This window comes from Rhea americana, unplaced genomic scaffold (assembly GCF_003343005.1).
Source record: "Rhea americana isolate MKP2758 unplaced genomic scaffold, rheAme1 scaffold_208, whole genome shotgun sequence".
In the NCBI taxonomy this organism is placed as follows: Eukaryota; Metazoa; Chordata; class Aves; order Rheiformes; family Rheidae; genus Rhea; species Rhea americana.
Window position 1 is genome coordinate 1,414,696 of NW_028186239.1, and position 21,415 is coordinate 1,436,110.

Genomic DNA, 21,415 nt, shown 5'->3' on the forward strand with positions numbered 1-21,415 from the left:
AGTGGTTGATCTCACCTTCTTCTTAACACAGAGGAGAAATTCGTGTAGTAGTTTCCTAATGCTGCTCATAACAGACTGTTGTTTTCAGTTAGTAGCAATTTTGCTACTAATTTCTTTTGTTGAAGGTTTTCCACACCAGACCTGTACTTGAGGCTTCTCTCCAACCCCCCATCCACATGAGATAAGATGCTGGTTAACGCAAACCAGTTCATGACTGTCTTAATGTGCACCTCAAACCTGAGACTGCAATAACCTTATTCAGTAAAAGTTCCAAAAACAATGTTACTATTTCTGTGTATATTCTTTAAGTCTCCACATGCACAGTACACAGGTTACATCAAAAACAGGCCACATTCCAAAGAAAAGGGACATAACTTTACCTATTAGTAAGAATCTCCTGACAAATTAGTGAGCGGCCTTACTCCAAAATCTAAACACAATAGAAGTGTCTTCAACTTCTGGATTAACCGGATTCATACGTGGAACATAAGCAGGCAGTCAGGCAGTTCAATAAAAATCCTATGTATTTTTTCCCTTCCCTCCCCCCCCCAGGGGAGGGGTTGGAGAGCTTTGTTATTTATGACCATGGCGAAGTTCTGCAGCAAGCTTATTTACATCACTGAATCCCATTACCCCTTGTTTTGCCTAAGGCTGCTAACTTACCATAATTTGCAGGCATTAGCAAACAATGCCCATATTCAAGTTTAGGATGCCCATTTCAACGCAAAACGGTATATATTGTACGCTAGAGCCGCGGCTCCAGACTCAAGGGGCTAGTTTGTACGGCTTAACGTGCTCAAGAACCTGGTGCAGCTCCCAGCAGTCCTAATTAGGCTAAGAATAAGAGACATGGTGAGCATCAAGTTTTTAAAGCAATGCAAAAGGGTTATTCAAAAAGTCATTTGCTGGGCAGCAGAGCGTTTCAGTACATTAAAACAACTCCGTCACCAAAGATAGCTGCATGTTTTTACATGGGGGAATGACCATAATTTGTAAAGCTCCTGCTGGCTAGTAAAAACATCCCTAAAGGCAGAGCATGAGTGTGTGCTGGGAAAGCGTAAAAAGAAAGGCGGATGGGGGGCTTGTTTAAAAAAAAATGAAAAAAAAAATAAAAGAAGAAGAAGAAATAATATTTTCTATATAAATATCTACAATATTTTAAACTTTCACATATCCAAAGCAAATAGAATTGTTTATAAATATTTCTAAACTGCTAATGGGAGAAAAGTGTATATATATACATGGAGTGGATATGGTATTYCTAAAGTCTTGTTATTCTGCTCCAACTGTATAGGCACTCTATGAAAATTTTTTCAAGGTGACATATTTAAATCAACATTCTGATATGCAAAACATCTAAAGTGTTGTAAAGAAATACTGCAAAGCAACATTTTGGCTCGGGCTTGTCAAGTAAACTTGAATGAAARAGACTGAAATCATTGTTTTAACCAGGCTAGCAAAACAAATGATTTTAAACAAATGAAGCATATATTTTCAAAATAAAAAATATATATATATACACAATTGAGAAAGAGCGCAGTCATTAGTATTTTCAGTTATTCTAAGATGACAGTTTATTGGGTTTGATTGGGAGAGTAAAACAAATCCATGAAATTTTCTGATGAAATTGACTTTCTGTAAAAATTAAACAATCTAACATTTTTTCTCATTAAAACAGACTTGACTTAATCAAAATGTTTTTTTTTGTTTTTTTTTTTTTTTTTTTTTTCCATTGACAAGGTNTTTTTTTTTTTTTTTGACTTTTCCATTGACAAGGTCTTTTAATACATAGTATTCTATTCCACTTCCCAGTTCCCACTTCTCATCATTCTTCTCCCTGGACACTCTGAACATGGAATCCAGACTTATTTTAACAAAGTCCACAAAAATCTCCCGAGATCCCCAAGATTAATTACAGGACTTGAGCAGAACAGCAGCTATTGAAGCACGCTATTGCTCCTGAGCAGCCAAAGATTACCAAACCACAAGGAAACTCCTCAAAGAATCGCACCGCTCAAATTACACTARCGTTAAAGATGAGCTGCAAAAGCCCTGTGAAAACACGCAGCTACTATAGGACATAGAGGTGACCATATGAGACCAATCCCAATAATACAGCTCCTCTGAAAGAGCCCATCTGGCAGGATGTTGCAGTAGGATACGGTGACTGATACGGCACYTAAACTCCCATACTGACTAATGGTCTGATCTGCCGAACGCTGCTCCGTAGCCTGAGAAGGGTAGAAGCAACAGAGCAGGAGATTTTAAAAAGATCCTACTCTCACACCCATCATGAGGTATTTTCCTAGAATACTTCTATTTAAGTTGTCTTCTAAAGTCAGAATAGTTTTAAAGAAACAACACGAATTGGGAAGTTTCACATGTGAACAGGGCTCCAATCAATATTAAAAGCTGCACTAAGTAAACCAGTCAGCTTTATATGTAGCYAAAATAACTTTCGTTCTTTGTCTTCCATTTTCCCCACTTTTACTAGATGTAGTCTAAAACTTCGTAATTACTTCCTTCTGTTATAGCAAAAATGATCATAATCCCACATTTTCTTAAAACCATTTTCCTCCTCGGAGATCAGTTTTGAGAAAGGATTTTTTTTTTCCCTTTCACTTTTCCAACACCAATATTGTTTTCAGGCTGAACTGTCTTCCATCCAGACTGACATTTACAAGCTGTGCTAGAAGTTGTCCTCCTCCACTTTTCCAGCCTTATTAAAGGCATAAGGAGCATATCACCGAGACAAGATTTTAAATGAACCACCTCCCCCTGAATGCCAAACCAATGACTGTTTACACAATTAAAACTTAGTCTCAGCACTGTTTAAAATCTACATATCCTGCAACAGCGTAATATAAAGCACGTCAACCACGTGTTAACATCTGCAAGCTTACACAAGCTTATGGATGTATACCAGCCCGTCCATTGCATCTGATCATAAACATAAGTCAAAATATTTACTTATCTACAGAATCGATACAACTTTTATATCTAGCCATGAGACACACTTTATAGCACAGAAAATACTTCCTCCTCAAAATGAAAATACAAAAGTGATTATTTCAGACTGTATACGCAAAGTCATGCCTTGTTTTGTAGCACAGAAACTGGAAAAGGAGAGTCCAATACATTTTCTAGAGTAACTTCTTGATTATTGCATTTGTATGGGAAAAAGTTGTTTATAATTTTTAGACAAAACGTCTTTTTTTTTTTTTTTTTTTTTTTAAGACATATTTTTTTTTTTTTTTTTTTTTTTTTTTTGCTCCAAAGCTTTCCACTGAAATACTATCTAAGCACTGCAAGCTTACAACTGACGTTTCAAAAGCTTAAAATTTTAGGAGCAGTGAAATGATTTCAGAGTCAAAATTGCACTATTTAATTATCATTAGTCTATAGATAGCACCAGGAAAAATATCCGACTAGAACTGGCAGTAATATATTAACAGCGGACACAGATAATTAAACGCATGAAGGAGTATGAATTTCAACTAACACACTCAGAGCACAGAAAATAATAAATTAAATAATGTCAGATTAACCATCAACAACGCACATTTATTCCATCAGCCAGTTCTACAGTAAGATTTACATAGTACAAGAAAACCCACAAAGCAGCAGGATGAGCTTAACGCTTTGCAAAGTCCGTTCCTCTTTAGAAATTCTTTTACTCTGYGTACCTTGAAAGCAGAAGCAAAGTTTTCTTCTTCTAAATAAATGAAAAGCAGCACTCAGACTAGTTTTCATAGTATTTTATCAAAATCAGAAACAGTGACGTAAAGGAACAGCTCGACAACAAGCGTCATCGGCACAATAACTGTTCAGTTTTACTTCAAAAAAATAAAGATTCTGGAACTCCACCATTAAAGCTTCCCAGTTTTGTTAAAAGGCAGTGGAGAGGAATAGCTAACGCGGGCGTTTGCCGAGGCTAGCCAAGGTGTTCAGCTAGCAGTTCTGCCGCCGACCACAGACGCCTTCAAGTCGGACTATTTTTGACTACACACAAATGCCTTGGCACGCTCCCTTTGGGCTCCAGTAAGACAAAGCTGACGGAAGTTGAGGTGTTCCTGGTAAACGTAATACCCACAGAAAGGGTAAAACAGTCCCCAAAACTTCAAAGGGCAGGGAAGGAGTGAGGAGCCACCGGCAGCAGCTCGCCCACTTCACCCCACACCTGTGGCGTTTTCCCCCTACCAGCAGGGCCCTGGAGGTGCAGGGGACAAATATTGCTGGAAACCGGGGGAGGAAAAAAAAAAAGAAAAAGATAGTGAAAAGTTTAGCATCCATAAAAGACAACTAGCTTTTTGTTAAGCACATAATACGTTCCCGATGTAAAGTTTTGTGTAAATTATGACAACTGAAAACCTTCCTCTGAAAGCCAAATTTTAAAGCTTATTCGTAATATTGACATTTTTACTAATTCTAGGAAGTGGGTATTTATTCACTGCAGAAGATGAAATTAAAGCAGCATAAAATTTATATAAATTATTACATCAAGCTTCTGACGAGCTACACTAACAACTTCAAAAATGCAAAGCAGTTTTGCATAGAAAGCAAGAGACAAAGTATTAAATGTTTTCTCTGACTCTTGCCAAACTTCCTGCTCTGCAGTGATGGATGAGGTTTCCTCAGGCTAAGATGCCAAAACCAATTAGCCATGTCAATCCACAAGAACGCCAGCTGCCAGGATCTAACTTTTACTGTACGACTTAAAAGTGAAGACATCAGCAATGTTTAAGTTCACATGACTCCTAATTTTAAAACCAGCCTTTTAAAGATCTAGTGTGGGGGTAGGGACAGTGACCTTAAGTTTCAACCTTTTAAAACCATCATAGAATGCTATGCATTATCCATAATTTGATTATGCAAAGTATTCTGTTAATTGAATTAGTTCACATTATGCTCCACCCAAAAGAAAACAGGATCTCAGCTTATTTCCCTATATGAATTTTATGTGATGTTTATAGTTAAAAAGTAGTAATTTTTTTGATATTGCCTCTTTCACAGTTGCCAAACTGCCAATCCCACAAAACATGATATGAGTAAAGTATATAGCTTACCCACTTATGGCATCCAATTCTGAATTCCAAGATAAAATTTTTGGAAAGTGTCTTAAGGATTTATCAACTAGAGTAAAAAAATGCCTAAGTCTGATTATTTTAAAACATCTGCATTTAATTTCTAGGGCGTTTAGAAATGCTGATCACAGAATACATTATTTCCCTGCAAAGTCACCACAATAATCTCAATGATTCCACTAAAAGGTAAATTTTTTCTTCTGCTTGTGTGTTCGTGGAATATGTCTGAACATTACTGTCATTCATCAAAAGTACCCATTTCTTCTGAGTAATTTCTGTATTCCTCCAAATTACTCAAAAATTTGCTCCCTTTTAAATAGGCTACATAACTTTATTAATAACTTAATAGAAGCTATTTTAGTTTTACTACTACTGCTTTTACATTTCCTCTACTATACCACTCGAGTATGCAGTTGGCATGTGGTATTAATAGCATCGCTTCTTGAGCTGTTCTTGAGCTACCCCGCAGACGCTGAAAGAATGAGACTTAAAAGCAGAAGTATGACTAGGTACAGAATAGTTACCATTTTTCTGGGATCAAGCCAACACCACCTTTCTTTTCCACATTCTTATGCACAACTCTCTTCATTTGCTTCTAATTACCTCTAAACTAGAGAAGGTTTTTTCACTTCTGCTCTGAAGTTTTATCAGTTGCTTTTATTCTAGACATCATTTCTGCTAACACATACATACCTATATATTACAGTGTACAAGCAGCATAGAAAAGCTTACAATGAATGCTAGTTCTCTATCAATGATTCTTCATGTCGCAGTGAAAATGAAAGAAGAGACAAGAATGAGTATCTAGTATATTCTAGTCATCATGCTAATATTTAATTATATAAGCCTTTCTGTTCCATTATGATTTTTCTTCTTCCTTTGAGACAGTTTGTGAAAGACAATTTCATATTTTGCATGGAGGCTTCACTTTCCAAAATAATCTAAAAACTATTAACCTGAGAATGCTGTATTTCATTATCATTTGATTGTAYTGTAATAATAATAAAGGACAAAGAAATATTAAAATTATCAAAAAACCCTACCTTTCTCACTAGAGCACATGAATTATCTTCAAATCACCAATGAACGATTAGTTTACTTCTGTTCGATCTGCTCTTTAAATCGAAAGGGCAAAATAACTGGTAATTTGATGCCTTTTCATGATTTGGTAAATCATGAAAAATATTTAAGTCTTCTATTGCCAAAATACGATTCTGGGAATTAACTTCAACCATAAGACAATGGGCTGACTTCAAACCGTAAGACAGAGCAGGTGATGCAAAGGCCACGGTATGAAGTAGAAGATCTCCAAAGGTCCCTTCCAATCTTAATGATTCTATGAAAACTCCATCACCTGAGCATGTCTTCTATGAAATGAAGAAGATAGATTACTTTCCTTTCTAACTCCTTTTCAAGGAAGGTGCAGGCAATAACGAAGTAGAAAATATAGAAGAGGCTTTTCTACTAAATCCAGGTGACAACACTGCAGAAAAATACTATTCCTCAGCAAAAGGTAGGATTTATTAAGGGACATCGCATGACCTGATAAAAGGAGATGCAAACTCTTCRTGAAATCCCAAATTATAGGCCACAACGCAGGCTAATGGCAAAAACGTTACTATTACAAGTGGACTCTCAAGTGATCTTCAACCTTCGATACGTTAAAGCATACGCCTACCTTCAAACTGCAGCCTCAGAACAAACACTACTCTGTTGATACTGATGTCTGAGTTGAAACCAAAGATGACTTGTTTCTTATTAGTACTAAGGACTGTGACTGGAGTTCAGAAATCAAYTGCAGCAAGGAGAAGGCAATCAGAGAGGCTGTTTGTTCGCTTTACGGCAGAAATTTTGCCATCAGTGACTACGTAAAATTTCTTTTTAGACAACAGTTGTCATTTTTTGCTCCTCTTTTCCCCAAGCAGCAACAACAGATGACTACCTAAGACCACCTGTATGTTATTTTGGTACAACATCATAATTTAAGGTTTTGTCTTCTGTACAGCAAAAATTACTTCTTTATCATCCAGACTCCTACTACATAGTGGTTTTCTACGAGAGAAAAAAAAACTGAAAACTTTCAAACTCAAATTTTTCCTCCAAGTTAAGCAGGAGGTCAGAATGGGACTACCAATATACTCATGTTTTTCCTACAAAAACTTACAAAATCAAGGAAATAAGGAAATTTTCTAACAAAGCTAGGCGAATACTTATATTTCTTTCCTCTAAGAGGGAACTAACCAATGGTGGMTCTTAAACTAAAACCCTGCATCAACTCAAAAAGGTGACACCGCAAGGGATGAAAAGAACATCCAGCCAGACACCATTAGAGAATAAACCTATCTGGTCTCTGCCAGCTGCTGCCACAACCAAAGCCACTGTCACCCAGCAAGAGGGACTGCAGATAAGAGTAACAGAGTGCAAAGAGGTGGTGGCAGGAGGACAGAGCTAACATCTTAGGCAGCAAGTTTCTCAAGCATTTATAGGACACATTCAGGTTGTGGAGATCACTTTTGAAACACACRCACAAAAAAAGAAAGAAAAATAGAAAAGAAATGAAAACTTCCCAGTATTCCTTTCTTGGCTAGCTTGCTAAAAGAAGAGGTAAGCTTCATTGCCCCAGCAGTATATGCATAATGTTGATACGTTACGAGAACAAACAAGACAATTCTGATTATTTATAAAAGAGAGAGTAGGAGGTCAAATCCATTTTCCTGGAATCCAGCATGGCTAAAACACGTATTGGGTAAATCTATCTGCCTTCCTTGACTCTGCACTGCCTTCTTCTTTTGACAAAAACTGAATTGTTCCCAGTGAAGAAAAGGAGTTGGTGCCACTTCTACTTTTTAATATCATTTTGGTAGTTTTAAATAGAAAACATTTTCTTGTGTCACAATAGACAGACTTCCATATTTTAAAGGATATCTCTGAATGGCTACACAATGTTCTATAGCATATGACATATTGGGTGATAATTTCTCAAAGAGTTACAAGTTACATAACGTGACAAAATCATGATTTTATAGGCAAGCAGCATGTCACTCAAGAAAAAGCCCTCCAATCTGTATTCTTCATAATATCCTCCTCCATTTAATTGCAACAGGCACACGGGATTTCTTGAAACATTCCTAACAACTCTAACACATTTATAAGTTTGTACAGAAAACCCCTGATAAACTGGTGGGGAAAAAAAATCACTCAGGAATGTTCAGAGTCAGAGTATTTCTGTGCGCATGCATCTTCCTTTACAATATTAACAATTTGCCTTCAGCAAAAACACTACAGGATCAACAGAGACACAGCTTAAAAGCGAGTTTCTGTTGTTGCTTTCTCTCCTGTCATAGCAAATCTCACCTCTCTTTCTTTCATCCCTCCACCTACTTCACCCACAAAGCATGAAACAACAATAACAAATTTACTGTTTATAGAAAGTGATATTGGAGCGCCCTTGGACTCAAACATTTAAACCATGATTTATACCAAGCTTGAAAAGTCTAGAGGAGTATCATCTACTTTGCCGCTTAAGCATACCACATATCACTGGTGGTTTTGATTTTTTAAATATTGGAAAGCATAAAGATTTATAAATCACAAGAACTTCCACCCTGTAAAAAAAAACACACAAATACCTGGACTGAAAGCTGTGACTGAGGTGCACAGGATACTCATTTCTCCATTGGATCCCAAGGGATTTCCTTTTAAAATATATGCCAGAATTCTCAAAAACACTTTTGGAACAAATATTTCAAGCCTAAAGAGCACAACTCACAGCCCTTCTTCACATTGAACAGTTGGAATAAACAAAGGTATGGTCAAAATTTGTTCTGCTTACKTAACTGAAGAACAATTAAAGAGTGAAATTACTTGGATTACTTTAAAAGAGCAAGAAAAATTCTGTTCAATTATATWTCTTGCGCTCTGTAACATACAGAAGCAGGACATCACCACTGTAATGCATCCGATCAACTTGTTCAATTCAGTATTTGCTTAATGAGAACAGTGTTTTTAAGTAGCTTTAACTATTTCTTATCTGGATTTGAAATATCAATAAACAGTCTTTCTATAATAACAGACATGAAAAAGAAGCAGCTGGTATGCCCAAAAGGAATAGTAACTACGGAGCAGGCTCTCACRATTAACTTAGCCACAACAGCTCTCAGAGATTTTACAAAAAGCGTCACAAGTTTGGAYGTACAAAATTTTGAAGGACTTCTCTTCCCACACACCTGATTGTCGTCACAACACTTCTCTTAATTATTACCTATACTTAATGTGTGAGCTTTTTTTTCTTCTTTTTATACTACTGAAAGGGCAAGTATGGCTGCATATTCCTTAATTTAAGGCAATATAGTTYTTCTTTGGTTTACAACGTCCTATGTACAACGTTCCACCAACAACAGATGCACTGACAACCTAACACTAGCACAGTATTAAATAAAACACAAAGTATTCAGACTTTGGTGTAAACTTTATCCAAATGTAATTGTTGTCAGCAATTTTTTTCAATTCTCACCTTCAGGACATCAGGAATACCCTATCTCTCTCTATATAGGCTCTTGCCAAATTTCTCCTCCTGTTAATTGCAGCAAAATTCATCCCCTCTTTTCCCATCATTTTCTTTTGCTGTTTTCTCCCTGCTTTAGCCAGAATAGACTACGACGCCTTCTCTGTCTCATCTTTCTTCCATCCACTGTACCTGCAGCACTCCCACATTCCAATTCCCACTACATCATCCCACTTTTAATCCTTTCATGTCTTTTCCACGTTAAATTTTAACTTCTCATCTTTAGGTTTTCACTTGTGTTTCGCTGCCTTTTTTTTTTTCCTCCTATCTTTCCCGTCTTATTTTTTGAGCCTCTTTCCACTCCCTGAATCTCTGTCTGACTGGAGCAGACACCTAATGCTCTTCCTTCCAGTGCACTCAGGAGACCAGTCTCCAGCAACACTGCTCTGTCTTTTCCATCCAGCTGCCTTATTTCACAGTTGAATTTTACATTGCTTAACTCGTGACCTTCAAGATCAACTTGCTAATATTAACATTTTCAATTTTTTAAGTGTAATACCATAGAGTCATAGTACAAAACAAGAAAAATATTTGAAATAATACTGCAGTTTAAATTTCAAACATAATATGTAGAGAAATTTTCTTTTTCTCTGATAAAGAAAATGAATGCACTTTATAGCTCAGCATATGGAAGGATAACTGCCTCTTTTTGGTGTAGCATTTTAGTGACACAACTTATCAAATTTTCCAAAATTTGTATTTCTCATTTCGTTTTTATCAAATTGGTCCTAGACAYGATTAGTCTCTGTCTTGCACTTCGCTTTATACTAAAGGCAGCCTTTCATCCTGCACATGATTTTGTTTTGTTCTCACCACAAAAAGCCCTTGTTCAAAGACAAGATTTCTTCAGCTTAAGAAGCAAAAACGTATACACTGAGCTGTTCACAATGAAGTATGACATAACTGTTTTGAAATCTAAGAGTTATATTTCTTTTTTATAGGCACTCATATATTAATATCATCACCTTTTCAGACAGAAATAACTTGAGCGGTTGCATTTCACTTTCCACCTTTGTTGGAATCTTGGAGTTCCTTTTGATCTCAAATTATCCATGAAGGATCATCTCATATGTTCATCACCAATGCACGACTTATGATTTTAGAAATTTCTCAACTTTAACATGTGCCATCTAAAATAGAACTTAAAAGGCTCTGTTTCTGTCTGGTCTACAGGACTGACTACTGTAACTCTGCTCCTTGGTATCAGAGAAGGTCAGTTCTCAGACCACAACTGGTTAAAAATTCCCAAACCCACATTCTCAACAATGTTAGAGCTCAGGCGTACTAACTTACTTCTAAAGAACTCTGACTGTCTTCCAGTGAGCTCAGAGGTTGATTTCAGATTCTGCATATCAAAATTAAGACTCTACAGGTCCTTCACTGCTATATTTATTTCTAATTCTAGTTCATCTCAAAAAAAAAATCCTTACCCCCAAAGTGTATTGCTGTAGTAAYCTTAGTTTAATGGAAAGACAGTTTAAGAAAGTATTTGCATTCATTTTTTCCATACAATGTAAACAACTTTTTTTTAATCTGTCATTTTATTGTGTAAGCGTAAGGAAAAAGAAAAAGAATTAAGACATCACYTTTCAGACGCAAGTAACGCTTAAACCTCCTCCCTTAACGTTCTGCTACATTTCACCCCTTTATTGTGAAAGGGCAGCCATACATAAAAAGACTTTAGCATGTCTGTGCCCATTTCACCAAGGAAATTCACCTCAGACCACAAGTTGTCCAGGACTGCCAGCAGGACAGTAGAAATAAAGCTTCCCAATTTCAAAAGCCCTAACATGGCTATATAAATTCATTGCAGCAATAGTTAGTAAWCGTAATTATAGTTACCTCCTGTCTAATAGGACAAATGCATATGTGAAGAATCATACAAAAAGCCTCAATTACTGTTCAGGCTGCAAAGTACACTTTAGCAAAATCTGAAGCACAAAAACAAAACATACTCTGTTCAAAGAATAGGTGAGCAGGTCCTGAGACTAGCTCTACAGAGTGCAAGAAAACCAGTCTAATTTCACATTTCACTTCCTTTCTATATTTTCTTTATAACAACTATCAACTATCTTAAGTCAGATTAAGTTATAGGTCTAAAATCTAGGTATCATCACTAAAGATTAAAATTGCCAGCTTTCAGAATGAGGCACAGTGCAATCTATAGGTAATTTTAGAGGCACAGTAAATTTATGAGTAAATCTTATCAAAGCATATAAAGCTCTACATCAAAGGAGAGCAACAAAAGCAGGGAAGCATTTCCAGTAGTCACGCACTTTGCTAGCAAGATGACCACATCGTGATCAAGGAGCGTTTATCAAGCAAACCCTCTGGAGCTCTGAATTCACCACAGAATCGTAACAAAAATAAACCATTATGCTGATGATGTTCACRGCATCATATGTCTTCCATAAAATGTAGTAACATTAGCTGACTTTTCCCTTCTGATACTGCCCAACATCATGTGATGCAGAACTTAGGAGCTGTGAACACAACCGCTCAGTGTAAGCCAAAGTCTTTGCAAAATAATTCAATGCAAACTTTCTCACAACTGGGATACTCAAAGGTGTTTCTTCTAAGCACATCYAATTCTTCTAAGCATACCTAATTCACCCATCTTGAAAACCCCACAAAAGATGGGGTCCAACTATATCTTTATAATCAATGCCTCCTTGTGCTAGTAGATTCTGTGCAGTTGCTCTTCAGAATTCAAGAAAAACATTAAGTTTTCCAAAGTTAAATTTTATTCCTAGAAGRATAGCTTAAGGTGAAAATTAATTTCTTTACTTTTGAAGTCTACACAGACACTCATGAGTAGAGCTTAATCACASGCAGTATGTGAACACAGAATAAACCAAGAAACAGTTCTTGTCTGAAAGAAATTATTAAATGCTAGAATTTGAGAGAAAACATAACTGATATTGCAGCTGTTTATAAGGAGTTTCCAGTTTACCTGCTAGTATACATAAATATCACCTCCAAAAGCCTCCTCATCTCCCAAATCGTTAAAATTGCATTTGTCACCAACAATGACTTTACAGCGATGGAAGGGAAGGTATGAACTTTATCTGCAGTTTTATTGCCATAATCCATACTGTAATACACTTTGTGCCATCTCCTTTACTCATGAATCTTGAAGGAGCTTTGTTTCCACTATTCTACTGGGGCCTCAATAAGTTTAAGTTTATTCTAGGACACATGCTCCAAGTTCTTTTTTTTTTTTTTTTTTTTTAATATATATATAGTTTCTATGACTCTTTACACAACTCAGATTTTATAAAAACTTAAGATAATTCTTTTGGAATAATTACATGATCACACTTGTTGAGGAATTATGTTATATAAGTAATATATATTCAAAAAAGGTAACATAGAAAGCTTGATTTATATAAATTCACTACTCATTTGAATGATTTTGTAAGGAATTTGCCAAAAAAATTAAATTGATATGAACACTAGTTAAAAAAAAAAAAAAAAAAAGTTTTCATGCACAGTGTTCAATATCAATTGGGAAAAAAAACTACAAAACTAAAGCAGTCTTGAATATGCATCCACAAAACAACAAGCATTAAATACCAGATGCTATTCTACTACTGAAGGGACATATAAAATTATCCATTTTCTTGGGGCTGTAAAACAAGAAATCTTGAGCACAGCACAATGAACTACATTCCATCCTTTGCTTTGAAGTTACTTCTGAAACATCTCTTGTCAAAATTTGCTTTTAAAATAATTTTAGTTATCTAACAGCACAGAGTTCTTAAATAAAAATCTTGGAAGGATTAAAAAGGCAATAAATCTCAGTATCAATCCATTTTGAACAATATACATTTCCAATGATCTCATGTATTTTTATTCTTGAAATAAAAGACTACTTACCTGATTGGCCATGTAAATTGTGAGTAGACCTCTCCTATAAACAGAAATGATAAAGTTAGTAACTGAATTAAACATTTTTTTTGCATACTGATGGAAGGACAAATTAAGCATCAGAGTACTGTATTAAAGAGGAGAGTTTAGGAAATAGTGTATTGATAGAAGATGAATCATTACTACCCTATAAAATATATATATATATAAGTATGAAACCAAAATAGCACCTTGACAGCACAGTATCCAAAGCAGCAAGGAACTGCATGAACAATTTATATATAGCAACATGCTACTGCACGTGAGCYGGGCAGCCGTCATGAAGGGGTAAGGCATCCAGAATGACATAGCACTGGCCACAAAATAAAAGCCTACACACAARCTGATCTGAGCCAAGATTTCTGCTTCAGCAGTCTCGGCTCAAAACCCTTTTCACGGTAACRGAAGCATACAAACAGGGGCTATGGATTAAGTTAGGTCGCGAACATAAAAGCCTTCACACCTGCAACTTTCTGTATTTTGTGTAAGCGCTGTGTCATTCAGGATGCTTTACCCCTTCTGCTTGCACTATCACAAAAAATGCTTTCTACTAGGAGTGACAAAGCAAAAATCTTGGATCAAACCAGTGCGGCCTTTTTCCATTTGAGAGTTACTATGCCAACAGTGGCCTGGCAGAGCTGCCACTCTTTTCTGACTTTCACTCAAGTATTTTGGGTCACCCCCCCCCCTTTTTTAAGGCATTCTCTATATATATCTCAGATCATTGCTCACCAACTGTCACTCTGCTGTCATATATCTAACCATTAAGGTTACTCAACACAGAAATGAGTTAAGAACCTGAACTTATACTGTCTTCACATCACTCACAATTTTTATACTATTACATTAGTATTTTATACTATGTACAGATATATATAGCRTATATAYATAGTGTGTGTATGTATATAGATATCTAGAATTTTATATTATACAGCATTTTTACATTTTTATACTATTATATAATGGAYCAGTCCAGGTTTGTAYGTTCCACTTGGCTATAAGATTCTAAGTTTCTAAATCTCTAAGCTTTCTTAGAGYGCTTAAGAGAACTGTATATTAACAGAACTTATCTCGGAATCACTTCCAGTCCTATGAGCAAGCAAAGCAAAATCAGAGGTAGCAGTAAACTGAAGAATTCCTTCTACACGGTTCCCAGGCATCAATCAGCCAACTTCCATTTTTGTCAAAAAATGACACTTAAAAATCTATTCAGTATTTTCTGATATATGACCCCCATGCTCAGGTGTAACTGTGCCATGCAAACTATCCAGATGAAGGTTTTTCCCAGCCGACATCTAAGGCAAAGGAATATATTCCACTTAGAAGCCTTAGTGCTTCCACACCACTTTGAAGTTTGGTAACGGAGCCCCTCCTCATATGCTTTCTCTACCTAGTACCCGTTGTGCCAGGTACAACCAAGATTCTAGCATGGTGATCTAGGGAAAAGAAGCCTAATTCTAAAGATTTAGTGAAGATARGGCACACAAGAGACAAAAATACAGGGAGTAGGGTCTGCAAATACTAAAGGAAAGAGACCTCTACAACTTGTAGCAGCGCATCAGACTAGGACGCTCTCCTGCTGACCAGGAAGTGGTAACATCTTCCCTTGAGTGAATCCAACTCTCGAGCTGGTCCGCAAGTGTTAGCCACCTAATTTTGCCACCAATTAGTTCAGATGACAAAAGAATATCGTTGTCCTGACCCTTCTGATTACCAAAGTGGAACAGTCAATATATTTCTATGTAATGTAAGTTCTATTTTAGTTTGTCCTSAGGAGAAAAAGAAATTAATGTCTAATGTCTCTTGGAGTTTCTCCTGCAGTAGCGTTAGAAATTTAGGTTAAATATCCAAATACTCAGCTGTCTGGAAACACCACAATTTAATTTTCTCATGTGAGCTAAACCATTAACTCAATGCATTTTGAATATTCTGGAAAACATTAGAGCTTTAATAGCATCTTGCAGTAGTGCACTTAACTGAGAGAGGCTACCACCAGCTACTTAACGACAGAACAGACAGATACAGCTTTAAGAATATAATGTGTATATTTACAATTATTTTGTGTGTTACATAACATGATTATTATATGTACACATAATTTACACAGGGGATCCTCCCCTGCACTCTCTGACATGCAAGCAGGTTGTTAAAGCCTCCCACTGAAACTGGGTTACACCACACTGTATGTGCTAAAAATGTAAACCAGGAACTTGCTGTAACAAAGTTTTAGCTGAAAGGGGCCAAAATAAGAGCTAAGCATAAAATGTGACCTGCCAACTGCAAAGACAAAGAAAGGAAAAGAGGCTAGAGAAGAGGAAGGAAAAAAATTAGAAGCTACAGTGCAGCTGCAGCAAGACTGATATGAGAAGTGGTCAGGAGGAGGAAAAATGTTCAGACATCCAGTGCGCACAAGGAAGTAACTTCCGGAGTTGAAATACAAAAAGCAGCTAGATAACATCATCTGAAAGTGCCTGTTGCAAGTCTGTCTGTATTCACTGCTGGATGAGGTCTTGTCTAACTACTCCATGCAAAAACAGCTTTCTTCGTCTATATTCATTTTGGGACAGATTTAAATATAAATAGTCCCGTGTTTCCATTAAAAAAGACTATYCTCAGCCCATCGCAAATGTGAACTAGCAAGCCTAACCTAACTGTGAATTCAACTGCTAGAAAAGCTGGTGGAAGTTCAGATCAGAAAATGTTGCACTATTTTGTGAGAATGACAACTGACAGAAAACAGGACAGAAAGATGGAGTTAGTCCAAACAAGAGGGTCGCTGATACAACTCAAGGACTGCATTAAACTTGCAGTTGGTAAATAAAAGAAGAATATAATTGAGAAATAGTGCTACAAAAGTAATAAATAAATAATCACTGCTTCAGAGATTTTTACAGATACCGAGAAAATGCTTATATTTCACCCCAACAGATAAACCACTGCTGGACATTAACTACTGGAGCATCACCAGGTAGTTTTGCCAGTGATGGTCAGGCAAGATCACTCGGGAAAAGCTCAAGGAAATGCACACAAATCCTTATCACTGTTTACACCTCCATGCTTTCTTCTTCCACTCATGCCATGTTCTTTCAGAAGTAACTCAAAGATTTTCATCTCATCTTAGCACAACAGTATAAGATAACAGCGTGCTCTGTCAAAACTACTGAGAAGGAACTTATCTCACCATCAAGCAAGACAAAGACTTCAGAGGTTCACCAAAAGTGTTGACTAYGCTAAACAAGCAAATTTTAAATGCAGCTTCGTGTGCCAAGTTACAGGATTCTGCGAATGGCACTGATGGTGGATAGGACCTCCCAGTCCTTGCCTCTCACTGCCTCCCTCTCACCTCTTCGGCTTGCAGCATCTCTCGCAGCCTACTCGGTTTCTAATGACACACAATCTTTATAATAACACACAATCTTTAATTTGGGAAAGAAAAATGCAAGTTTGGGGCACAATTCATGAAAGGCTGACCGATGCCAAGCTAGAACTAGGAAGTAAATCAGCATCCAAAGGAGCCGCATCCGTGGCAGCAGAGATGTAATGGTGTGCCCCGTTCCATGCTGCCACTCTGCTTTGGTAATTTAAAGAGCTGAAGGCTTTTTCAGAAAAAATTGTTTTAACAAGCCTGATATCTTCTGCTTGAAAGGGGGGATTGAATGAAAGCAATCAAGTTTTTAAAATACTGTTTAAAGTATCGTTATGTTGGAACGCTTATCACTTTTCCTTTTGTTTGTCCTAATTATTTCCTCTTCACACTCTCACATGAATTTTCTTGTATGTTTGTCAGAGGCTAARCAAGTCATGTCTCAAAACTTACTTTAAACTTAGAGGTCATGTCATCTGTTACTGTACAATTCCAATTTTCCAATTTTTTGGATTCATTTTTTCTATTTAAATTGCAACAGACCACATGTTTCAAAAAAAAAAAAAGTTTAGCATAAACCCAGCAAGAAAGCCTGGGCTGTATTAACAGAAGTGTAGGCAGAAGGTCAAGGGAAGTGATTAATCCCTACTTGGGGCTCATTAGACCACACGTGGAAAACCACGATCCAGTTTCGGCTCCCCAAGACAAGGAAGTCAYGGATGAGCTGGAGCGAGGTCAGCAGAGGGCCGCCAGGACGGCGGAGCAGGAGCATCTGCCCCCTGAGGACAGCRGCCGTCCGATACCTAGGAGGGGGGTGTTAAGATGACAGAACCAGGCTCTTACTGAGACGCACAGCGCAAGACTGAGAAACAACCTCCGTTAACTAACGGGCAGGAGAGTTCGACTCGACTTGAGGAAGCAGGAGGGACAGTCGAGCTTTGCACAGAGGCTGTCGGCTTTCCGTCCTCCCAGCTTTACAAGACCTGCTTGGGCAAGTCCCTAGGCAACCTGGTCTGAATTCAGGGTTGATCCTGCTGTGAGCAGGGAGCTTGGGGCCCTTCCAAACTGATAACTCTATGAATCTGCGGAAAAAAAAAGGTGAAAAGCCATGAAGCCACTTTAAAATATTACCACACGATTTCTTCACAAATTATAAAATCAGAAGAGACTACTATGATAAAYAATCTCATCTGGCTTCCTGAATAACATAACATATATATTCTGTAAGGAATTAGTCTGAATTAAATCACCTTTTCTAATATAGATATAGATACAAACAGATACAGATACAGATATATAGATACAGAATATAGACAGATACAAACAGGAAGAAAAAAAAACAAATTTGTTTTTAAATATTTCCAATGAAGTCACCACAGTCATTGGTAAGTTATTCTACTACTACTTACGTTAATAATTTGCATCCTCCTGCTAGACAAGAATCTGCTCAGGCACTGAAACTATCTATATCTTTACCTYCATTGCAAGATTGCTGAGAGTCCATCCAAGTTACCCATATAACATTTATTAATTTAAAGCTGAGCTCCTTCCGTTTTTCTGCAATTATAATATTTTCTAAGATCTTAATCATACTCATAGCTCTTTTCTGAAATCGTCTCAACTTTTTCAGAACTCACCTTGACCTATGGACAACTCAAGRAAACAGTCCAACAAAACTTGCACCAGGATCAGGTACACCGTATCATTCAACTCCTCCTCAATATTTGCCTGATCATATGTCATAAGATAACTTTACATCTTTTAAGACAGTGGAATAAACATTTCAGAAGACTACTGGAACCAAAGCAGCTTAAGATTTGCCATCTAGTATTTTATTTAATTCACATTTTACATTTAAATCATGATATTTGTTTCAAACTAAYCCTGGTGTTCCAAAATACTTTCTTCTGATTCACAAGCACACTTAATTGTGTTAGAGGACTTCAAGAAAAAGTTTCACTGCTAGAAACCATGAAGTGACCAAAATCCTTGTTAGATTAGATAAACAAATATCCCACACAGACTTGAAATGAAAACACAGAAAATAAGCAGTAGATTAAATATTTATTGCTCTTTGTTTAAYGAATAGTATTTCAAAGTCAAAGAAACCAGTAAGCATCACTCTCAGTGGCAGTCTGAATTCATCTTCCTGCAACCCAGATATTTCTATTTTGAAATGCTGTAAATTCTGCAAGCATATTTGATTGAGGTCACATTCTGACTCCCTGCACATGTATGGTTAAAAAACAGATTCACTTCAGCAGAAGCAAAGACAACTGTCCAGGTCTACATGCCAACACACTGTTTGTGTAGCAGTTTGCTAAAGAAGGTTTTCTTGCTTAGCTTGACACATTATAAAAATTCAAAGAACAACTTTACTCTCTCAAGTAGTGAGGGCTTTGGCTCAAAGTAATAGGAAACCATACAAAATATTGATTTTAAAAACCACAACCAAGGTGTGTTCTTCCCCAGTATTTCACTGGAGATGAGAATGATACTTTTTTAATGTCAGTCCTCTCTTCTTATTTRCCAATCATTTACGGTTTTCCTTAAATACACTTGTGGTTTATCTTCAGTATAGAGATGTTATTAAGCTGAAAAAGACACCTTTGCCTGCAGATGGGATGAATCCTTATAACMCATTTATGCTTACAGCATGTTTACCATACGTTAACCGTATTTGTTTACTTCAAGTTAAAGGAACTTAAGATAATTCAAACAGCATCTGTACAGAAAGTAGCATTTCAGAAGATTTCCAACAGAAAACAAAACGCATCATACAGAACAAAGCCTATTTATCACCTCCTCTTTCTCTCAACACTCACAGAAGAGAGGTAAGAATCTGTAATTTTTAATCTATTTATTTCTCAATATTCAATCCTCTGAATTTTTACTGTCATGTTTTGCCTTGTTCATGATATATACTTAATACACAGCTTTCCAGCTCCTGTGCTTTTCTGGCAATATAAGGTTTAAAATATTTTCTCTATTGTCTTGTTTCAATTAAACTACAAACTCTTCAGAGGAGACAACTGGAAATCTAAACATTCAGTATGAGTAGTTACGTATATTGGAATTACTATATCTGCATTTTTCATCAGTCTTTTGTGCTTTTTATGATCGTATTTTTTGTGGTCAAAACTACCAGGTGAACAAGTCACAAATACCAGGAAACAACTACACCAAGATAAATACGGTCATGCATACAACTTGCATGAACTGAGCAAACAGGCACCTCTTTCAGTTAGAATAGCGCTAGGTGTTAGCTATAGCTATAAGCCAGTAAAAACACGAGAGAGTGAGAGAGAGAGAAAAAAAAAGTACACATTGGGGCCGTTACATCGGGCCCCATAACCTGCTACTACTACTGCGGACCCAGTGCACAGCAGCCACCAGCAGCAGAGACAGCTGGAAGCAACACGAAGATGGACAGAGAAGCATCTTTCTGGAGGAAATAAAGAGAACAGGTTCTCTGTTTAAACAGTCCTCACTGACAGTCTGTGCTTCTCCCCACACAGCCTGAATTTCACAGTTGGAGGGGAACAAAAATAAAAAACAAAAAACAAAAAAAACAAAAACAAAAACAAAAACAAAACCCTAAGACAAATACAGTGTTAAGCTTTGCTATACAGCTTTCTAACCGAACCCCCAGTCCAAAATGCCCCCTTCCTATTAATCCTGTGTTAAGCTTCACTGGGGAAAAAATTCTTGCATTAGCAGACCAACAGATCCAATATGAGGGCAAAAATAGGTCCTGGAAAGAGATACGTCAAACTTATTTTTCTTGTGACCTGTATGACAAGATTTGAACTACCTACAGCTTAATACAGTGACGGTCACCCTTATGAAAAATATGTATTTGGTAAGTTTCCCACAGATTCGAGTTTGAATTTTATACCTCTACCACTATTTATTGGGTCAGYTGCATATTCTAAGAGTTATCACCTTGCTTGAAATGGGAATCAATTTGCTTATTCTCTAAAAGTCTAAGAAATCCCAAATAAAAGTACTTTCAAAACATCAGTAGATTCAAAGGTAGATACGGAGTGCAATTTTCTTTTTTAGTAAAGGACACACAACTTTTGTCATTCTGGCTTACTAAAGTAAAATTTGAAGACACTATTTTTTTTTTTAAAAAAAAAAAAAAAAAAAAGGAAGAAAGGAGAAGTTAACTCTGGCTTTAATTTCTGAACATAAACTAAGAACCTAGCGTAACAGCTTGTAATGGCTCCCCAGACAGGATTGTGGTCTGCAAAAACAGGAAGAATCCGCCCCCCCCAAACACACTGTAAAACACACCACTTTATAACCTGCAGAACTAAATCAAACACACAAATCACAAGTTTCTCAAAAAAAAAAAAAAAGTTTTTTTCTGCTCTCTAGCAGCTTGACACCAAAAGCTAGCCAACTACAGATTTGAAGCTGCGATTGCATCCCTGTAATAACAAGAGTACTACAGATTATGTTTAGGGTATCGTTAATCTCTCACACCCA

At 36.7% G+C, this 21,415-nt stretch overlaps 1 protein-coding gene across 1 annotated transcript in view; it reads right to left on the minus strand.

The window, feature by feature from the left end:
- TMEM135 (transmembrane protein 135) overlaps positions 1–21,415 on the minus strand; it is a 182,483-nt gene that overhangs the window by 129,788 nt on the left and 31,280 nt on the right. The window contains exon 5 of the mRNA XM_085304361.1: positions 13,528–13,561. Within this exon, the coding sequence (XP_085160487.1) occupies positions 13,528–13,561 (34 nt within the window). The remainder of the gene's footprint in view (positions 1–13,527; positions 13,562–21,415) is intronic.